This window comes from Zonotrichia leucophrys, unplaced genomic scaffold, assembly GCF_028769735.1.
Source record: "Zonotrichia leucophrys gambelii isolate GWCS_2022_RI unplaced genomic scaffold, RI_Zleu_2.0 Scaffold_36_1286893, whole genome shotgun sequence".
NCBI lineage: Eukaryota > Metazoa > Chordata > Aves > Passeriformes > Passerellidae > Zonotrichia > Zonotrichia leucophrys.
The window spans coordinates 52,345-73,045 of NW_026992241.1; the positions used below are offsets into that span (position 1 = coordinate 52,345).

Consider the following 20,701-nt stretch of genomic DNA (forward strand, 5'->3'; position numbering starts at 1 on the left):
GGCTGCACTCAACAAGTATATGCAATGACTTTATTGGATTTTTCTCAAGGATATTAACAAAGAAGGAAGATGTGCAAAGCATGGGCCCCTTGCACTATATGTGTGATACATTAAACTTGTGCCAGATTGTTAACTGGGATCTTTTAATATTCTGAGCTTACATTGCAGTGTTTTCTTCCTCTCAGAGTCTGGAAAGAGCAGTGAAAGAAAAGGTGGTCAATCTCGTTCCCATTCTCGTTCAGAATCCAGGTCTAGCTCAAAATCCCAATCTAGAAGGAAAAGATCTCACTCAAAACACAGGTAAGTATATTTATTATTTTGGACTAAGAATCCATACTGGAGTTTTTTTGAGTGCTGATGGTTACTGAAATTTCTTACTGAGGTGTGAGACAAGTTTCCCTGTAGAGAAAATTAGTAACTTTAACTGACCTAGATAGAGTAACTAGGAAGTTTGTCTCTGACAAAATACTCTTTCCCTCTAAATGCTGCCTGTTTCCTGTATTACTTTCAGGTAAATCTCACTAGAAGGTACTTTTTGTGCCATGTAGCATAACTATTTTTATGGTTTCATGGTACATTTTGTGCCATGTAGCATAATTTCATTTTGTAACCTTTGTCTTTTAAAAATAAATAGTTATCTCTGTTTTGGGGATGAAACATTTAGTTTACTGTTAATGCCTTAAACATACAGGCTGGCTGGTTTTGCTAGTAGAAAGTTGCTGCTGTCCTGAACTTCTAAATATCTAGTTAACAAATGCTGTATTTTTATTAATTGTACTGTAAATGTAAAGCTGTATTTTTTAAAAGTCAGAAGAAAAAAGGCTTTAAGGGTAGTTTTTAATTCTTCAGATTTTTTTTTTTTTGCTTTGCTAATTTCTTAAGTTGTAAAACTGGCTTTGAAATATAGGACAAATAAAATTACTAGATCGTCTGTAAAGTTTACCCATTTTTTTTTCCAAGAATGAGACAGTCTTTCTATGTAAGACTTGTAAACACTTCCTGAAATGGTACAATGTCAGAAATGTCTTTTGATCATTTACATAATCAATCTAAAGATATTTGACTCCATTAAGTATAAAAAAACCCAACAAAACCTCAGTGTATTTGATAGCTTGCACTTTAAAATGGTGAGTGTTTTCAGTGTTGCAGCAACAGCACTATCCCATTCTTTCATCCACTGTTTTTTCAACAGGGCAGCTAGAGTCCTTTCATATACAGAAAAGCTGGCCAGAGGGAAATATCACATCAGTTATACTACCAAACAAGATTTTAGTGTGAATGCTTCAGATTTCATAAAATCATAGAATAGTTTGGGTTGGAAGGGACCTTAGAGATCATCTAGTTCAAACCCTCCTGCCATGGGCAGGGACACCTTACATTAGACCAGGTTCCTCAAAGCCCCATCCAACCTGGCCTTGAACACTTCCAGGGATGGGGCATCCACAGCTTCTCTGGGCAGCCTGTTTCAGTGCCTCACCACCCACACAGTAAAGAATTTCTTCCTAATATCTAATCTAAACCTACCTTCTTTCATTTTAAAGCCATTCCCCCTTGTTCTATCACCACATGTGCTTGTAAAAAATTCCTCCCCAGCTTTCTTGTAGGCCCCCTTTAGGTACCAGAAGGCTGCTATAAGGTCACCCTGGAGACTTCTCTTTTCCAGGCGGAACATCCCAGCCTCAACTCTCTCAGCCTGTCTCCATAGGGTAGGTGTTCCAGCTCTCTGATCACCTTCATGGTCCTCCTCTGGACTCTCTCCAACAGGCCTATGACCTTCCTGTGCTGGGGACCCCAGAGCTGGATGCAGTACTCCAGGTGAGGTCTCACAAGAGCAGAGTAGAGGGGAAGAATTACCTCCCTCGACCCGCTGGCTATGCTCCTTTTGATGCAGCCTTTGAAGCAGAATATTTTTATATGGTTGGCTGTCTGTGCTGCAAGCACGCATTGCTGAGACATTGTCGTGGTTTGATACTGGCCCAATGCCAGGCATCCATGAGAGTCGCTCTATCACCCTCCCCTGCCACAGCTGGGCAGAGGGGAAAAAAATTATCTAACACTTCATGAGGGAAATAAGGACCGGGAGAAATATTTCAAGGGCAAAACAGGCTCAACTTAAGGTTGCAAAGTGAATTTTATTACTAACAGAATCAGAGGAGGATAATGAGAAGTAAAATAAGCCCTTAAACCACCTTTTTGCCCCTCAGTTCCTCCCTCCTTCCCACTGACAGAGCAGGGAGACAGGGCATGGGGATTTTGGTAAGTTCATCACTGAGATTTTCTTCTGCTGCTCTAGGAGAGGAGTCCTTCCCCTGTGAGACTATGGGGTCCCTCCCACGGGAGACAGTTCTCCGTGAACTTCTCTCCGGCGTGGGTCCACTCTCACGAGCAGCAGCCATACCCCACCTGCTGCAACGTGAACTCCCCCCACGGGAACACAGTCCTCCCAAAACTGCTGTGACGTGGCTCTCTTTCCAAGGGGTGCAGTCCTCCAAGGACAGGCTGCTCCAGCCTGAAAGCAGGGGCCCCCTCTCTCCACCGAGTCTCCCACTGGATCACAGCCTCCTCCAGGCATCCACCCGTTCTGGCATGGGCACCTCCTCCACGGGCTGCAGGTGGATCTCTGCATCCCCTGTAGACCCCTGGGCTGCAGGGGGACAGCTGCTTCACTATGGTCTTCACCACAGCCTGCAGAGGAATCTCGGCTCCAGCGCCTGGAGCACCTCCTCCCCATCCTTTTCTGCTGACCTTGGTGTCACCATGTTATTTTCCCTCACATATTCTCACCTCCTCCTCTTCTCTAACTACAAGCAAAAACTTGTGACTTTTGTTTTGATTTTCTTCCTAAATATGTAATCACAGAGGTGTTACCAACCTCTCTCATTGGCTGAGTTTTGGCCAGCAGCATGTCCATCTTCAGAGCCATCAGCCATTGGCTCTGTTGGACATGGTGGGAAGCTTCTAGCAGCTTCTCACAGGAGCCATCTTTGTGGCCCCCCTGCTGCCAAAAACCAGGCTGTGCGAAACCAATACATACATATCAAGCTTCTTGTCCACCAACACCCTCAAGTCCTTCTTCCCGGAGCTGCTCTCAATCCACTCTTCACTCAGCCTTTACCTGTGCTTGGAATTGCCCCAACCCAGGTGCAGGACCTTGCACTTGGCCTTGTTGAACTTCATGAGGTTTTTACAGGCCCACCTCTCAAGCCTGTCAGGGCCCCTGTGGTTGGCATCCCTTGCATCCAGTGTGTTGACTGCACTACACAGTTTGCTGTCATCAGCAAACTTGCTAAGGGTGCACTCGATCTCACTGTCCATGTCACCAACAAAGATGTTAAACAGTGCCAGTCCCAATACTGACTCCTGAGGATCACCATTGGTCACTGCTCTCCACTTGGACATTGAGCTGTTGACTGCAACTCTTTGAATGTGATCATCTAGCCAATTCCTTATCCATCGAGTGGTCCATTGTCACATCACAGAATCAGAGAATCAAAGAATCACAGAATATGCTGAGTTGGAAATGACCCACAAAGATCACTGAGTCCAACTCCAGGCCCTGAACAGCACCATCCCCAAGAACCACACCATGTGCCTGAGAGTATTGTCCAAAAGCTTCTTGTCCAAACTCTGGCAGGCTTGGGGCTGTGAGCACAGGCTGTGAGGAGCCTGTTCTGGTGTCCCACCACCCTTTGGGTGAAGAACCTTTTCTCTAATATCCAACCTAAACCTCCCCTGACAAAACTTCAGGCTATTTCCTCGGGTCCTGTCACTGGTCACCACAGAGAAGAGATCAGTGTCTGCCCCTCCTCTTCCCCTCACAGGGAAGTTGTAGACTGTGATGAGATCTCCCTTCAGTCTCCTCCAGGCTGAACAGACCAAGGGATCTCAGCCACTCCTCACAGAGCTTCCCCTCAAGGCCCTTCACCGGTTTTTTTTGCCCTCCTTTGGATGCTCTCTAATAGCTTAATATCTTTCTTGTATTGTGGTGCCCAAAGCTGCATACAATATTCAAGATGAGGTCACACCAGTACTAAGCAGAGCGGGACAATCACCTCCCTTGACTGGCTGGTGATGCTTTGCCTGATGCACCCCAGGACATGGTTGGCCCTCCTGGCTGCCAGGGCACACTGCTGACTCATATTCAACTTTCTGTTGACCAGGACCCCCAGGTCCTTGTCCTTTGCACTGCTTTTCAGCATCTCATTCTCCAGTCTGTACATAAATCCAGGGTTGCCCCATCCCAGGTGCAGAATCTGTCACTTTCCCTTGTTAAACTTCATGCATTTGGTGATTGCCCAGTCCTCTAATTTGTCATGGTCTCTCTGCAAACCCTCCCCACCTTTGAGGGAGTCAATGGCTCCTCCCAGTTTTGTATTATCTGCAAACTTGCTTAGTATCCCTTTGAGTCCTGCTTTCAAGTAATTTATGGAGGTGTTGAAGAGCACAGGGAGGGCTAAGATGGAGCCCTGAGGAATCCCACTAGTGACAGGTTTCCAGTCTGATGTCACTCTATTCATTATAACTCTTTGTGCCCGACCTGTGAGCCAGTTGCTCACCCATCACATTACGTGTTTATCCAGATGTGTGCTTGACATTTTGTCCAGAAGGATTCTGTGAGACACAGTATCAAAAGCTCTACTGAAATAAAAAAAAATTACATCAACTGACTTCCCTTGATCAATGAGGTGGGTTACTTTGTCAAAAAAGGAAATCAAGTTTGATAAGCAGGACTTTCCTGTCATGAAGCCATGCTGGCTGTGACTGATGACTGCATTGTCTTTTGGATGTTTTTCAATACCTCCCAGAATAATCTTAATCACTTTACCAGGCACTGAAATGAGACTAACAGGCCTGTAGTTTCTGTGGTCCTTCCTGCCCTTGATAATCGGGACAATGTTCGGCAGCTTTCAGTCAGCTAGGACCTCTCCAGATTCCCAAGACCACTCAAAAATCATCGATAGAGGTTTTGTGATGACATCAGCCAGTTCCTTGAGGATTCTTGGATGAATCCCATCAGGCCCCATAGATTTGTAGGGATCCAGCTGGAGCAGCAGATCCCACACAATTTCAGGGCTGACTAGAAGTAGATCATTCTCACTGTCATGGTCCTCCAGCTCAGGACACAGAGACCCCCTTGATCCATCATCCGTGTTGATGACATAGGCAGAGAATGCGTTAAAGACCTTTGCCTTGTCCATGTCCCTGTTTGTGAGGTGACCATCCTCATCCTGTAATAGGCCAATGTTATTTTTACACTGCCTATTGCTATTGTTATATTTGAAAAAACTTTTATCATCCCCCACAGTTCTGGCAGCTTCAACTCCAGTTGAGCTTTACCATACAGATTTTCTCCCTACAGTGCTGAGCAACATCTTTGTATTCTTCCCATGTCACCCGACCTTGCTTCCACCTGGCATGCACCTTCCAGTTTTTCCTTATTTTCAAGAGAAGATTCCTGTTCAGCCAAGTCGGCCTTCTGCCTGGCCTGCTTCACTGCTTACATTTAGGAATTGCCTGCTCCTGGTGACCTTAGGAGGTGATGTTTAATAAGTGACCAGCACTGATGGACCTCATCACCTACAAAAACATTTTCCCAAGGGACCATTGTACAAGTCCAAGTAGATGACATCAGTCACTCTTCCTTCATCCACCACTGCTGTATCCCCATTGTAGAAGGCCACTAAATTTGTCAAGCACAATGTACTCGGTTGTCAGCAATCATCTTATTTTCCAGTGCCTGTGTTTTGTAATAATGTTACATAGTACGTGTTATATAATGACATCAAAACATTGGGTACCTTTTTAATGCAAGAACAATAATTTGTTCAGTTTTTTATTGCTTATCTTCTCTAACTCAGGAGATAACTGAAAAACAGTCTTTGTTTTGTGCAACTGCAGTAATCAGTGCTATTTTGTACTGATGCAAACCTAACTGATTTTTAGGAGATAAATTTGGATTTATTTTTTATTTTTCTTGCAGAACATCTGTGCTTTAAACAATTGCTTATATATTTTTATATATATATATATATATATATATATATATATATAATATATATATATTTAAGTGATTTTACCACTGCTATTGTCAGTTTTGAGAACATGCTGTGTTGTGGTTTCACTCCAGGCAGGAATGAAGTACCATGCAACCACTTGTTCACTTCCACCCCTACTTCCCTGATGGGATGGGGAGGAGAATTGGTAAAAGGTAAAACCCATGGCTGAGATAAAAACAGTTGATTAAGAGAAAAGAAAGTAAAACATAAAAATAATACTAACAAAACCAACAATAATTTTTAAATGTAATTACAATAAGAGGGAGACAGAGGAATAAAACCCAAGTGAAACAAGTGATGCACAATACAATTGTTCACCTTCTGCTGACCTATGCCCAACCTGTCCCCAAGCACTGATTGGTGGCTAATGGCCAACTCCCCCCAGTTTGTATACTGAACATGATGTTCCATGGTATGGAAAATCCCTTTGGCCAGTTCAGGTCAGCTGTCCTGGCTATGCTCCCTCATGGTTTATTGTGCACCTCCTCACTGGCAGAGCATGAGACACTGAAGAAGCCCTTGTCTTAGGGTAAGCACTACTTAGCGACAACCAAAACATCAGTGTGTTATCAACATTATTCTCATACTGAATCCAAACCACAGCACTGTACCAGCTACTGAGAAGCAAATGAAATCTGTCTCACCTGAAACCAGAACTGTATCCACTCCTTATTCCACACTATTTGTGTCATGCCAGGTCCCTGTTACCAATGGAGATGAGAGTTTGGACAAGTCCTGCCTTTGACTCAGATTTCTGGTAGCAGCTCTTTTTGAGGTGGCCTGCACCCCAAATGGTTCTCGCTCCCAAGTTCTTAAGAATGGCCAATTAAGTCTATTTTAAAATGAATTATTTATTGAATAGACACAATATTAAAAGACATAAGACTTTAAACAGACTACTTACTACACAGGATAAAACAAAAAGAACTACTAGTAGATAAAATACAGTGCATGATAAAAGGTATCTATATTACAGCTAGTGAAGAAATAGTACAGGTTAGGAGTCAATGTAGCTTACCACTGAATTGATGATGGAGTACACATAGAATCCTTTCACTCAGTTCCTGGGAAAGTAACCACAAAGTTTGCATCCAGACTTCCGAGAGAAGTCCTACATGTTTCCAGGGTGTGTGTAGGAGACTTCTGACTTTGTGAAAGTTTGTGTAGCTTTTATAGTTTGTAAAGTGAAGTGTCTGTCAGTCAGAAATTCCAGCTTATCTCCCTACATCCTGCTCTCAAGGCAAGATGTTTATTGTATCCCATCTGGTGTCAGAGGTATCTCCTTACTGGACAAGCCTGCTTTATCTCACCAATTCATATGAGGGGGAGAATGCCTGGAGCTATTGCACCAGCTGATGGATAGAACAGATAAGCTCTTCTGTGGTAGGGAGGAAGACTTATGTACATTCAGGTTCCTCAGGTGGTCATGAACCTGATCTTCTCTTACAGTGGGAAGGACTTTGCTCCCCCAGTCCCCATTCTGCTGTCCATCCACTCAAGAGGTGTGGGAAGAGAGGTTGCCATTGAAGACTGAGGCAAAGAAGTCATCAAGTACCTCAGCCTTCTCTTCATCCATTGCTACCAGTTTACCAGTGTTGTTTATTGGGGGGGTTACACATTCTTTGACCTTCCCTTTCTGGTTGACATAACTGTAGAAGCCCTTTCTGTTGTTCTTTGTGTCCTTTGCCAGGTTCAGTTCCAGCTTCACCTTGGTCTTTCTCATCCTATCCCTACACAACTGTACTTTGTCTCTATATTCTTCCCAGGTCACCTGTCCTAGCTTCAACTGTCTATGCATTTGCTTCTTTCCATTTAGTTTGACCAGCAGTTCCCCACTCAGCCATGCTGGTCTCTTGCCTTCCTTGCCTGATTTCTTTTTCCTGGGGATCACTAGCTCTTGCACTCTACGGATGGCTTCTTAAAATGTCTGCCAGGTATGTTCCACTCCCTTGTGCCTGAGGACAGTCTCCCAGGAGATCCCACTGACTCTTTCCCTGAAGAGCTGTAAGTTTGCCTTCCTAAAGTTCAGGGGCTTAACTGCTCCTTACCTGACCCATATCCCTCAGGACTATGAACTCCACCAGTGCATGATCACTGCAGCCCTGGCTACCTCTAATGTTGATGTCCTCAATTAGCTCAGTTACGTTGATGACCAACGGATCCAGTATTGCATCCCCTCTGGTAGGGCTATTACCTGGCTCAAGAAGTTATCCTCCATGCATTGTAGGAGTCTCTTGGATTGACTACAGCTTGCTGTGCTACTTTCCCAGCAGATGTTAGTGTCACAGGTAGAGTGGGAGCTACAGACAAAGTTTATTAGAGAAGTCTTCCCATTGAGTCACAAGGTGCAGAAAGGACCGCCTTGCTTTCTAAACTCCTTCTCAGAGAGGAGCCTGAGTGTGGCTAGATCCAATCTTAGCCCCAGACTTTGCCAACGGTTTAAGTCTAAAGAATTATAAAGGTGTAATTGAACCTATGTACAACTTTGTCCTGTGGGATTAAGGATGGCAAACCAGATATATAGATATAGATATAGATATAGATATAGATTATTTATTATGATAAATTATTAGACAAAAAGATCTTAATCAGAATTATTTACTACAGAGTATAGAAGCCAAAACTACTAGTATAGTATAGTGTACTATATTGAAGCAATTATATTAAAGCTACCAAACCCACCAAATTTTTAAGTAGAGATTGATGTTACTCACCCATACTAACAACTCTGGTCTCTTTCAGCCTCAAGGAGTAACCTTGAGGGGTGCCCTCACCCAAGGGAGGAATCTTCATACACATTCCAAGACAGGGTGTGTTAGAAGAACCTGCCATTTGAAAGTGGGACTGAACTTTTATAGTATAAAGTGATTGACTGTCAGTTATATGTCTCCAGGACAACTGTGCCAGCTTAACATTTTTAGCTAAGGATACTTTACCATATCTGCTGCATTTTCACCTCCATATTAGGATGCTTAACTTTGGGATTGATGAGTCAAACTGACTGTAGCATAATTCAACACCAAAAGCAGCATGATATTCCCCCTCTTAGTTCACCATTGATAGCTTTGAAAAATAGGGCATTGTTCAAGATGTTTTACCTGCTCATGGCTGTTCTTCAGAGACAACTCTTCACACTCAATCTGCTTCTTGATGTAGAAGGCAACTCATCTGCCTCTCCTTCCTCCCCCATCTCTTCTGAACAGCCTTTAGCCATAGATAGCCACACTCCAGTCATGGGATTCATCATACCAAGTTTCAGGAATGGCAACAAGGTCATAACTTTGTAGCAGCACGGTGGCTTCTAATGCCTCCTGTTTGTTGCCCATGCTGTGAACATTGCTGTAGAGGCACCTTAGCTGGGCTTTTAGGTGTATTGCCTTCTAGAAGAAGACCTCTTAATTCAAGATAATTTTCTGCTATTTCCCTGTTGGCTTTTATTAGCTTAGGAGTCCATGGCTCATCCCTGTAAGACTGCAAGTGTGTTCCAGTGTGGCCAGCATACTTCAGAGCCAGCGAGGTCTAGATGCACTACAGCTGGGCTATTGATTTCACCCCCAATACTGTCATGCCGCCCCTTAATTCATCTCTACTGACCCTGGTCTTTTCCCCTCTCTCCTGCAAACCTAGTTTAAAGCCCTCTTAATCAGCCCTGACAACTCACAGGCTAGAATCCTTTTGCCTTTGCTAGACAGGTGAACTCCATCTGTTTCCAGCAGGCCTGGTGTTGTATAAACCACCTCTTGATCAAAAAAGACGAAATTCCACCGATGGCACTGATCTTTGAGACACATGTTGACCAGGTGGGTTTTCCTGTTCTTTTTGGCATTCTTCCCTGCTACTGAAGGAATTGAGGAAAACAGCACCTGTGCTCCTGTCCCTTCAAGCAGTTGCCCCAATGCTTTGAAGTCCTTTTTGATTGCCCTAGGACTTTTCTCAGCAACCTCATCGCTACCAACCTGGGCAGCCAGCAGTGGGGAATAATCAGAGGGCTGAATCAGTCCAAGGAGTCTTCTGGTAATATCCTTTACCCAGGCCCCAGAGAGGCAGCAGACTTCCCTGTGGGATGGGTCCAGTTGGCATACCAGGTCCTCAGTTCCCTTCAGAAGGGAGTCACCTTGACAATTACCCTTCTTTCTTTCTTAACAGCCGTAGTTGGGATCCGTCTGGTTGACTGACTTGTTCTGGTCAACCCCTTAGATAGATCTTCACTATCATCTGCCTGATTCTCGAGTTCAAGAGCTTCATACCTATTCTGTAAGGGCACCTGGGAATGCAAGGGAGGCTGGAAGGGGATTCTCCCACCTCCTGAGGAGAGACCTGTTTCCATTCCCCTCCATTTTTTAGGTCTCCTTCTGCCTGATGGTGAGAGGGTCAGGGCTTCTCCAACTCTTGCTGAGCTTCCATCCACTGCATTTTTTTCAGGGATGGAAGGGTGTAACTCCACCAATCTATTTCTCTCTCACACTCCCTGATACTCTTCAGCCCCTCCACTTCCTCTTTAAGCTCTGCCACCAGGCAGAGCAGATCACCCACCTGGTCACACAGCACATAGGTGTTGTCTCTGCTGTCATCCAATGTTACCAGGAGTACATGAGTATTACTTAAATGGTGCATTGTTTCAAAGGAGAGCATATGCACCTGGTGAAGCTTAAAGTAAAAACCAAAAATGTTGATTGGCAGTATACTACTGAGGTATAACTATAATTTTATGTAGTGAGGCAAGATTTATGTGGGGTTTTTTCCCTTCTTGGTTGACCTAATTTTTATGAAGTTTCAATATCATTTTTCTTCTGGCATTATTCATATAGTAGATCTGGCAACAGATCACTCTCAAGACAAAAGGACAGACGAAGATCCAGAAGTCCCCTGAAAACACGGTCTAGATCTAGGGAAAGGTGGAAATCAAGAAGTCGCTCTCATTCTTGGTGAGTTCCATTCCTCAGAAATTATACTGTTCATCTTAGTACATAGTACAAAGTTTTTGAAAAAAATCTAACAAACCTTTTAGGTGATGGCAAAGGAAGGAATCTAAATGCTTTAGCCTGTCCCAAGGCTTTGTTTGTGGAACAAAATAATAGAAAGTAAGGTTGTTTTGTGCTCAGTGTACAGGTTTTGTCTGTGATATAGTTAATTTTTTTCATAGTAGTTCATATGGTGCCCTCAGGGGTTGAACAACAACCCTGAGGTATCTAAACTTTGATACCAGTCTAGTCTGCATTTATACCAACATCAAGCTGATTGAAAGTAGGTAACTTAATTGTCAGACTTGAACCAATGAATTAGGTATGTTCTGTGTAGCCTGTGCTACAAAAATGGGGATGATGCTTCTTCAACCTTGTCAGCAGTTATACTCTGGATTCAAGCTAAACTTGATCCTGCATTCTGAGAACATGTATAAAGCTTTTGTGCACAAGATTGTCATGCTGGCACGTGTGACCCCGGGACCAGGTCAGCCGGGAGTGTGGTAATAAATAAACGGACGAGTGCAATGGATTTGCCTGGAAAATAAGAACCTTTAATAATGTGCGTAAATAAGAAATGTGGAGAAGCTGTGCACAGTAAAAGGGGCAAGATCCAAAGACCTAACAATGGGGCAAACAGAACTTTATCTGAGGGGCAAGGCTGAGGGGACAGGATCTAACCAGGTGTCCTGGGGTGACGTTATGATGCTTGTATCCCCATTCATCTGTTCTGTGCCTTTAAGACCGGCTCTGAAGAGTGGAAGTTTTGTTTGGGTTTCTCTTATCAGGGACACAGAGACGAGCGGTACATAGGGCTGTTTTTCACTTCTTGCTTCAGCTTGCTGCTTTGCTTGCTCCCTTTTCTGCTCTTGCTTCTGCTCTGCTTTGGCCTCTGCTTATTAGCTAGTTCTAGCTAAACAGTCCACATCCCTTCCTGGACTGTTTCTCCCTTCCTGTTTCTGTGACCATCTCGAACCTGCTCCGGACTGGGACCCGGGAACACCGTTCGGCTGCAGCAGCTGGCCCAGCGCCGGAGGGACTGAGAACAGAGCAACCACCCCCGCAAGAGACTTTCTGATTTTGTCATCTTTCTCAGAGTGGTGTCATCGGGTATTGTTCATTTTGTGTGCTGGGGGGTGCTGGGCCAGTCAAATTAACAGGTTCTTTCCACCTCTCTCCAAGGAATTTTTTCCCGAACCGGTTGGGGGGAGGGGCCGTGTGGGTTTCGCTTTCTGGAGGGGCCCTCCTTTGCAGATTCTTTAACAAATTTGCCCTAAACCAGGACAAAATCTTTGGCGCCCAAACATGGGGCGAGAGAGAGAGTGGGAAAACCCTGTTTTGACTGCATTTTGGTTGCTATTACTCTGTGTTCGTTTAAATTAGCTAATAGCCATGCTTTTTGGATTCATAATGTCTATTGGGGTGAAGATTTGCATGCATTTCTGGTCCCTAGGGTTTTTTGAGATTTTAATACCTCTCTGGTCCCTAGGTTTTTTTCTTATCCAGAAATAGATTTAGTATTGCCCCTAATACGTAGTTTTTACATCAGAGGGGCAGTGACCAGAGTAGCTATCCTGCTGGGCTTGGTGGCAATAATGTGCAAGAAGTTTATAAACATGCTAGGGTCTGCTCCAGGTATGAATGGTTCATGGCTATGGTTATGCATCCAGTTTGTTGCAGGAGGAGCAGGAGGGAATGAGGTTTTTCAGCCTCTGCTTTCCTCCTTCTCCTATGAATCAGTTGCATCACTAGTGAAGGATGTTCAGTTTCCCCTCAATGTTAAAGAAACCATCTTCCTGGTCTTCAATCTCGTAACCTTCCTCTATACAGCCTGCTGCTTCTCTAGAATGAGGGCTGAGATTTCTAGACGGGCTGATGAGACCCCTGACTCAGGAATAAACCCCGGTGTGGAAAATCCTAAGTGGTGTGGGAAATGGGAGGATATGGGCCAAATCCTGAAGGAATTTTCTGACCCTATAGTCTGGGATTTTCCCCATGAACAAATTCAGAACCCAGCTGAGGTGGGGAAATATCTGAAAGAGAAGTACCAGGATGAGCCTAAGGAGAGGCAGGTCATTGCAGTGAGCTGGGCCCTGGCATATGCTTATCGCACACTGCTAGATACTGTCGGGCAGCAGACAGAGGCAGGGGGGCAGGGAGATAAATCAGCAACTGTCCCGGTGACTCGCTGCAGCTAACACTCCAGGCTCGAAGCCAGCAGCTAAACCTATGGCTGTTGCTACCAGCACTAGAAGTGGGAAATGCACAGACAAGACCAATTGACCAGTGGATGATGATGATGATGATGATGATGATGATGATGATGAAGGAGAAAGAACCTCAGTGCCTCCTGACGTAAAATCAGGAGTCAAAGCAGCAGGTGCAAGATCAGATGCCAATATTGAGTCCTTCTCCCTGAAGGACCTTGGTGGCCAACAGAAGGATTACACTCAAAAGTCTGATGAATCCATAATTAGTTGGCTGGTCCGTCTCTGGGACACTGCAGGCAAGGCTACAATTCTGGATGGCACTGAAGCCAGGCATTTGGGATCCCTGTCACAGGATCCTGTCATAGATCAAGGAATGATGAGGGGGGCTAACTCTCACAGCCTCTGGGAACGGGTCTTAAGAAGTGTAGCAGAAAGATACCTGTGTGCAGACGATCTCTATATGCAGCAAACTCAGTGGAAGACAATAGAGCAAGGGATCCAAAGCCTGAGAGAAATGGCAGTGGCAGACATTATCTTGTCAGATGATGTAACAACTAGGAACCCAGACTTAGTACCATGTACGTCTGTGATGTGGCGAAAACTCGTACGACTCGGGCCACATGAATATGCTTCTGCCTTAGCCATCATGAAGAGGGATGAGAGGGGTGAGACTGTGCTTGACATGGCAAGGAAGCTCCGAGCATATGCAGATGCTGTACATGGCCCGACACATGCCAGAATCGCAGCGGTAGAAACACGTCTGCAGAACTTAGAGGATAAGATAGAGGAGAACCATAAGAAGCTTAGAGAGGAGATTAAAGAAGACCTTTTCCAAATTTCAGCAGTACAGATCCTAGGTTCCGGTATCCAAGGCAGACGTTTCCCAGATGGTGAGGGAAGATACACCCCACGAGCTGAGCTGTGGTTTTACCTGCATGATTGTGGGGAAAACATGAGAAGGTGGGATAGGAAACCTACCGCTGTTCTGGCACGACGGGTGCGTGAACTGAAGGAAGCCACCAGGAGGAAAGCAGCTCCAGTTGCCCGTAGCCGAACGGCCAGGTATGATGATGATGACATGTCTGATCCCCTCGAAGGAACATCCAAAACATACACCCAGGGAAAGAATGATAACCAGGCTTAGAGGGGCCCTGCCTCTAGGCAAGTAGAGGCCAGGGAAAATTGTGTCTTCTGGTCTGTGTGGATTAGTTGGCCTGGCACATCGGAACCACAAGAGTACAAAGCTTTGGTCGATACTGGTGCGCAATGCACATTAATCCCATCAAGACATGTGGGGACAGAGTCTGTTTCTATTGCTGGTGTGACAGGGGGATCCCAGGATTTCACTTTGGTGGAAGCTGATGTGAGCCTAACGGGAAATGAGTGGAAGAAGCATCCTATTGTGACTGGCCCAGAGGCCCCATGTATTTTGGGCATAGACTACCTTCGAAGTGGGTACTTCAAAGACCCAAAAGGACTCAGGTGGGCATTTGGAATAGCTGCTGTAGAGACAAGGCATCCAGCAATTGAACAGCTTGCCTGGGCTGTCTGAGAATCCATCTGCAGTAGGATGCCTGACGGGAGAAGAGCAACAAGTGCCAATTGCCACTTCCATAGTGCATCGACGACAGTATAGGACCACTCGAGATGCTGTGATCCCCATCCATAAGATGATCCAAGAGCTGGAGAGCCAAGGGGTGGTCAGCAAGACCCACTCACCCTTCAACAGCCCCATTTGGCCTGTGCGAAAATCTGAAGGAGAATGGAGATTGACTGTGGACTATCGTGCACTGAATGAAGTGACTCCACCACTGAGTGCTGCTGTGCCAGACATATTAGAGCTCCAGTATGAGCTTGAGTACAAGGCAGCAAGGTGGTACGCCACTATAGACATTGCCAATGCATTTTTCTCCATTCCTCTGGCAGCAGAATGCAGGCCTCAGTTTGCCTTCACATGGAGGGGAGTGCAGTATAGCTGGAACCGACTGCCCCAGGGGTGGAAGCACAGCCCCACCATCTGCCATGGACTGATCCAGACTGCACTGGAAAAGGGTGAGGCTCCAGAACATCTGCAGTATATTGATGACATCATTGTGTGGGGGAACACAGCTGCGGAAGTGTTCGAGAAAGGGAAGGAAATTATCCATATCCTCCTGGGAGCTGGTTTCGCCATTAAAAAGAGCAAAGTAAAGGGACCAGCTCGTGAGATTCAATTCCTGGGAGTGAAGTGGCAAGATGGACAATGTCAGATTCCTACAGATGTCATCAACAAGATCACAGCAATGTCTCCAGCCACCAATAAGAAAGAGACACAAGCTTTCTTGGGTGCAATAGGGTTTTGGAGGATGCATATTCCTGAGTACAGTCAGATTGTGAGCCCTTTCTACCTGGTCACCCGCAAGAAGAACAATTTCCAGTGGGGCCCTGAGCAGCAACAGGCCGTTGTCCAGATCAAGTAGGAGATTGCTCATGCAGTAGCCCTTGGCCCAGTCAGGACAGGACCAGAGGTAAAGAACATGCTCTGCTCTGCAGCCGGGAACCATGGCTTGTCCTGGAGCCTTTGGCAGAAGGTGCCTGAGGAGACTCGGGGTTGACCACTGGGATTTTGGAGTCGAAGCTACAGAGGGTCTGAAGCCAACGATACTCCAACAGAGAAAGAAATCCTGGCTGCCTATGAAGGAGTCCAGGCTGCCTCGGAGGTAATAGGCACTGAAGCACAACTCCTCCTGGCACCCCGACTACCAGTGCTGGGGTGGATGTTCAAAGGCAATGTTCCTTCCACTCACCATGCCACCAGTGCTACATGGAGCAAGTGGATTGCTCTCATCACTCAGCGCGCCCATATAGGTAAACTGAATCGCCCTGGGATTTTGGAGGTCATTACAAATTGGCCCGAAGGTGATAATTTTGGTGTCACAGATAAAGAGGATCAAGAACCAGTGACACATGCTGAAGAGGCTCCTCCCTATAACCAACTGCCCCCAGAGGAAACACGCTATGCTCTTTTCACTGACGATTCCTGTCGCATAGTAGGGATGAACCGGAAGTGGAAAGCAGCTGTATGGAGCCCCACAGGACAGGTTGCAAAGCTACCGAAGGAGAAGGTGGATCAAGCCAACTTGCTGAACTGAAAGCTGTTCAACTGGCCCTAGACATTGCTGAGAGAAGTGGCCAAAGCTCTACCTCTACACTGATTCATGGATGGTAGCCAATGCTCTGTGGGGATGGCAGGAGAGGTGGAAAAAGGCTAACTGGCAACGTAGAGGGAAATCAATTTGGGCTGCTGATGAGTGGAAAGACATTGCTACCAGGGTAGGGAGGCTACCTGTGAAAGTCCGCCATGTAGATGCCCATGTACCCAAGAGTAGAGCTAATGAGGAGCACCAAAACAATGAGCAGGTAGACCAAGCTGCAAAGATAGGGGTGTCCAAAATAGACCTAGATTGGGAGCATAAGGGAGAGTTATTCCTAGCTCGATGGGCCCATGATGCCTCAGGCCACCAGGGCAGAGATGCCACCTATAAATGGGCACGAGACCGAGGGGTGGATCTAACCATGGACAGTATTTCTCAGGTTATCCATGACTGTGAGACGTGTGCTGCCATCAAGCAGGCCAAGCGACTGAAGCCCCTCTGGTACGGTGGGCAGTGGTCCAAGTACAAGTATGGGGAGGCCTGGCAGATTGACTACATCACGCTGCCCCAGACACGCCAGGGCAAGCGCTACGTGCTGACCATGGTGGAGGCCACCACTGGATGGTTGGAAACCTACCCTGTGTCTCATGCTACAGCCCGGAACACCATCCTGGGCCTGGAAAAGCAAGTTCTGTGGAGACATGGCACCCCTGAGAGGATCGAGTCAGAAAACGGGACTCATTTCAAGAACAGCCTTATCAACACTTGGGCTAGGGAACATGGCATTGAGTGGGTGTACCATATCCCCTACCATGCACCAGCTGCAGGCAAAGTGGAGAGGTACAATGGACTACTAAAAACCCAGTTGAAAGCTTTGGGTGGGGGATCTTTCAAGAATTGGGAGCAGCATCTGGCAAAAGCCACCTGGTTAGTCAACACCCAAGGTTCCACCAACCGAGCAGGTCCTGCCCAGTCTGAGTCCCTGATTGTAATAGAAGGAGACAAAGTCCCAGTGGTACATATCAGAGGTTTGTTAGGGAAGACTGTGTGGATCAATTCTGCCTCGAGTACAGACAAACCCATTTGTGGGGTGGTCTTTGCTCAGGGACCAGGTTGCACATGGTGGATAATGCAAAGAGATGGAACAACATGATGTGTACCTCAGGGAGATCTGATTGTGGGGTAAGAATGATATGGGGATAAGGGGTGGAATGTCCTGGGGTGACGTTATGATGCTTGTATCCCCATTCATCTGTTCTGTGCCTTTAAGACCGGCTCTGAAGAGTGGAAGTTTTGTTTGGGTTTCTCTTATCAGGGACACAGAGACGAGCGGTACATAGGGCTGTTTTTCACTTCTTGCTTCAGCTTGCTGCTTTGCTTGCTCCCTTTTCTGCTCTTGCTTCTGCTCTGCTTTGGCCTCTGCTTATTAGCTAGTTCTAGCTAAACAGTCCACATCCCTTCCTGGACTGTTTCTCCCTTCCTGTTTCTGTGACCATCTCGAACCTGCTCCGGACTGGGACCCGGGAACACCGTTCGGCTGCAGCAGCTGGCCCAGCGCCGGAGGGACTGAGAACAGAGCAACCACCCCCGCAAGAGACTTTCTGATTTTGTCATCTTTCTCAGAGTGGTGTCATCGGGTATTGTTCATTTTGTGTGCTGGGGGGTGCTGGGCCAGTCAAATTAACAGGTTCTTTCCACCTCTCTCCAAGGAATTTTTTCCCGAACCGGTTGGGGGGAGGGGCCGTGTGGGTTTCGCTTTCTGGAGGGGCCCTCCTTTGCAGATTCTTTAACAAATTTGCCCTAAACCAGGACACCAGGGTAGAGAACAAAACTTCACTAAATAAGGAAACTGTAGCAAACCAATCAGAGGGTAGGGTTCAGGACATGGCCTTATATGGAATGGCTTACTTTGTATACGTATTCCCATCATTTCATGCTCATTCCATGCTGCTCGCCTTAACAAGATGTTTCCTATGGCCTAAATTTAATGCTTTCTGAGTAAGCCGATGTGGCCATTCTGCTGTCCATCCCAACCAGACCCATTCCAATGTGAGAATATTTTTTTTTGCCTTTGGCTATTTCATATTGGCCATACATCACTGTAAGCATAAATGTATATGTCTATTATGTAACATATTTACATTTCAGCATCCAATACACCTGTATTTTGCCTAGCCCATTAATTTTAAAGTCTGATTATCTAATTATTGAACTGTGAAAATCCAACAAAATAATTCCTTTATCTCCTTGGATGATAATGTAACTTTCTGAGGGGTAAAATAGTGAATATTCACAAAGCAAAAGTGACTGTAAAAGTAGCTTATTGAATAGAAGCCTTGGTACTTTTCTTTCTGTTTCATCTCTTTAATTCCTCTGACTCATTTAAATGGAGCTTCATACTTAAATTTTCCAATTGTTTTCTGAGGAAAAAAGTTTTGTGGGAAATAAAACTGCAGACCTGTGGACCTCAGTGGGAAGAGTTAGGAGGTAGGCTACATAGCTGGGCTTCATTGATGGATCCTTTTGACTCTGTTGCAGTTTGGAGCTTCTTGAGATAGCTGCTCACTGAAAGGGCCTAATCCAATGGAATCTCTGTGATAAATTACTAGAAGGTGCTTCTTGGGTCATTGTGAAACCCTTTGCTATTGCTGGGACTGTGTGCTGTTTCATCTTAATGATCTTACATTTCGTATGTGAGACATCCAAAGAGGTATTTGCCAAAACCTAATGGGAACCAAAGTCTTCAGGTCACAGACCATGAAAGAAGCCTACTATTTCTTAGTAGCCAAACACTTGTTCCAATGAAAAAAGGTGAGGGCTGTGTGTATAAATATCCTAGAGACAGGTCTAGGAGTCATGTGTCTCCTTTGTTAGAAAGATGGCTTGGGGTCCCGTGCTTCCAAATAATCCTTTACCAAAATGTAGTCTTTCAGTGTCTTGGTTTGAAAGACAGGTGTCTGCCAAGGAAGGTGGGAACCTCCCTTGCAATGGAAAAGTTGACCCCCTTCCCTCCAAATTATTGTAACTTTAAAATTAAGAGGCTTTCAGGCAAAGATATGGGAAAAGGAATAACAGTTCTTTACTAGTATTAATATGTATAACAAGGCAAACGAACAACAATAAGTATGGCAGCAACAACAAACAAAACCAGAAACCCAGTAACAGCCTTCTCTCAGCTGTCAAGCACTTTCCCCTTTAGTGTAGTTATGGTCACAGCCAGCAGGGCAGCAGGGATGCTGCTGGCTCCCAGATGGGTAGGGCAGGTGTGAGGATTCCTTCGCAGCTGCAGGGGGCGCTGTGGCACAAGTTCAGACTCATCTCTCATGTGGTGATGGCAGGCGTGCAGATGGTGAAATGGACTGTAGCAGGAGCCTCGGAGCAGTGGCTGGGATGGCAGGGCCTGCCTCACTTGCGGGTAGCAAGCAAAATGTAGCAGAGACTCCAGGGCTGTGCCCAAAACTGTGGGGTGTTCAGGTGTCAGGTTACAGTGTAGCAAGAAGTCCCGAAGCAGCGGCAGAGAGCAGCAGGGCTGGGCGGGGGATCACTCCCCGTGGTAGCTCACTGGCCATGGCTGGCCCCTGGGTCCCCTGGTTCAGGCTGTGCAGAGATTGGGGGGGGGGGGGGGGGGGGCAGCCCCCAGAGGGGAACAGGGTGGTCCTGGGTCCCAGTGTGGCACACACTGGCTCTGGGCTCCCAAACAGCAAAGAAGCAGAGAAGCAAGCCAGGAAGCTCAAGTCACAGTGCCAAAGGGAAAGGGGAAAGAAAAAAAAAAAAAACGGGCAAAAGCCAAACAGCAACTGTATGTCTCAGAGAGGTCCCACCACGTGGCAGTGGCAGTGGAGACCAAATCGCCCCACGAGAAGAGGAAGCAACCACCCCTCACCCCTCAACTTTCACAGGAAATCTGGTGCTGGCTCTCACTCATCGAGGTACTCCCAGAGTTGGGGGGGGGGGGGGCAGCAGTGACCACCCCGGGATGCAAAACAAAAAACAAAACCAAAAGAACCATCCCCGAGACATCCAGCCAAAGCTGTGATCGAACTGTGTGCACTTTTGGGCTCCATAATGTAAAAAAGATATAAACCTATTGGAGAACATCCAAAGGAGGGCTATGAAGATGATGAAGGGTCTAGAGGGGAAGCCATACAAGGAGCAGCTGAGGTCACTTGGCTTGTTTAGCCGGGAGAAGAGGAGACTGAGGGAAGACTTCATCATGATCTACAGTTTGATCACAAAGCGGAGGGGCAGGCACTGATCTTTTTTTCTCTGGTGGCCAGTGACAGCACCCAAGTGAACATCATGAAGCTGTCGGGGAAGGTTTAGGTTAGATATTAGGAAAA

General features: G+C 46.1%; 1 protein-coding gene across 7 annotated transcripts in view; it reads left to right on the forward strand.

The window, feature by feature from the left end:
- Positions 1 to 20,701, forward strand: part of LOC135460384 (splicing regulatory glutamine/lysine-rich protein 1-like) — an 87,608-nt gene that overhangs the window by 43,328 nt on the left and 23,579 nt on the right. For 4 of the 7 annotated variants that reach the window (XM_064737193.1, XM_064737194.1, XM_064737198.1 and 1 more), the window contains 3 exons: positions 186 to 300; positions 1,765 to 1,815; positions 10,868 to 10,981. In XM_064737193.1, the coding sequence (XP_064593263.1) occupies positions 186 to 300; positions 1,765 to 1,815; positions 10,868 to 10,981 (280 nt within the window). Of the gene's footprint in view, positions 1 to 185; positions 301 to 1,764; positions 1,816 to 10,864; positions 10,982 to 20,701 lie in introns of all 7 variants that reach the window. The other 3 variants (XM_064737196.1, XM_064737195.1, XM_064737197.1) reach the window with 3 other exon arrangements.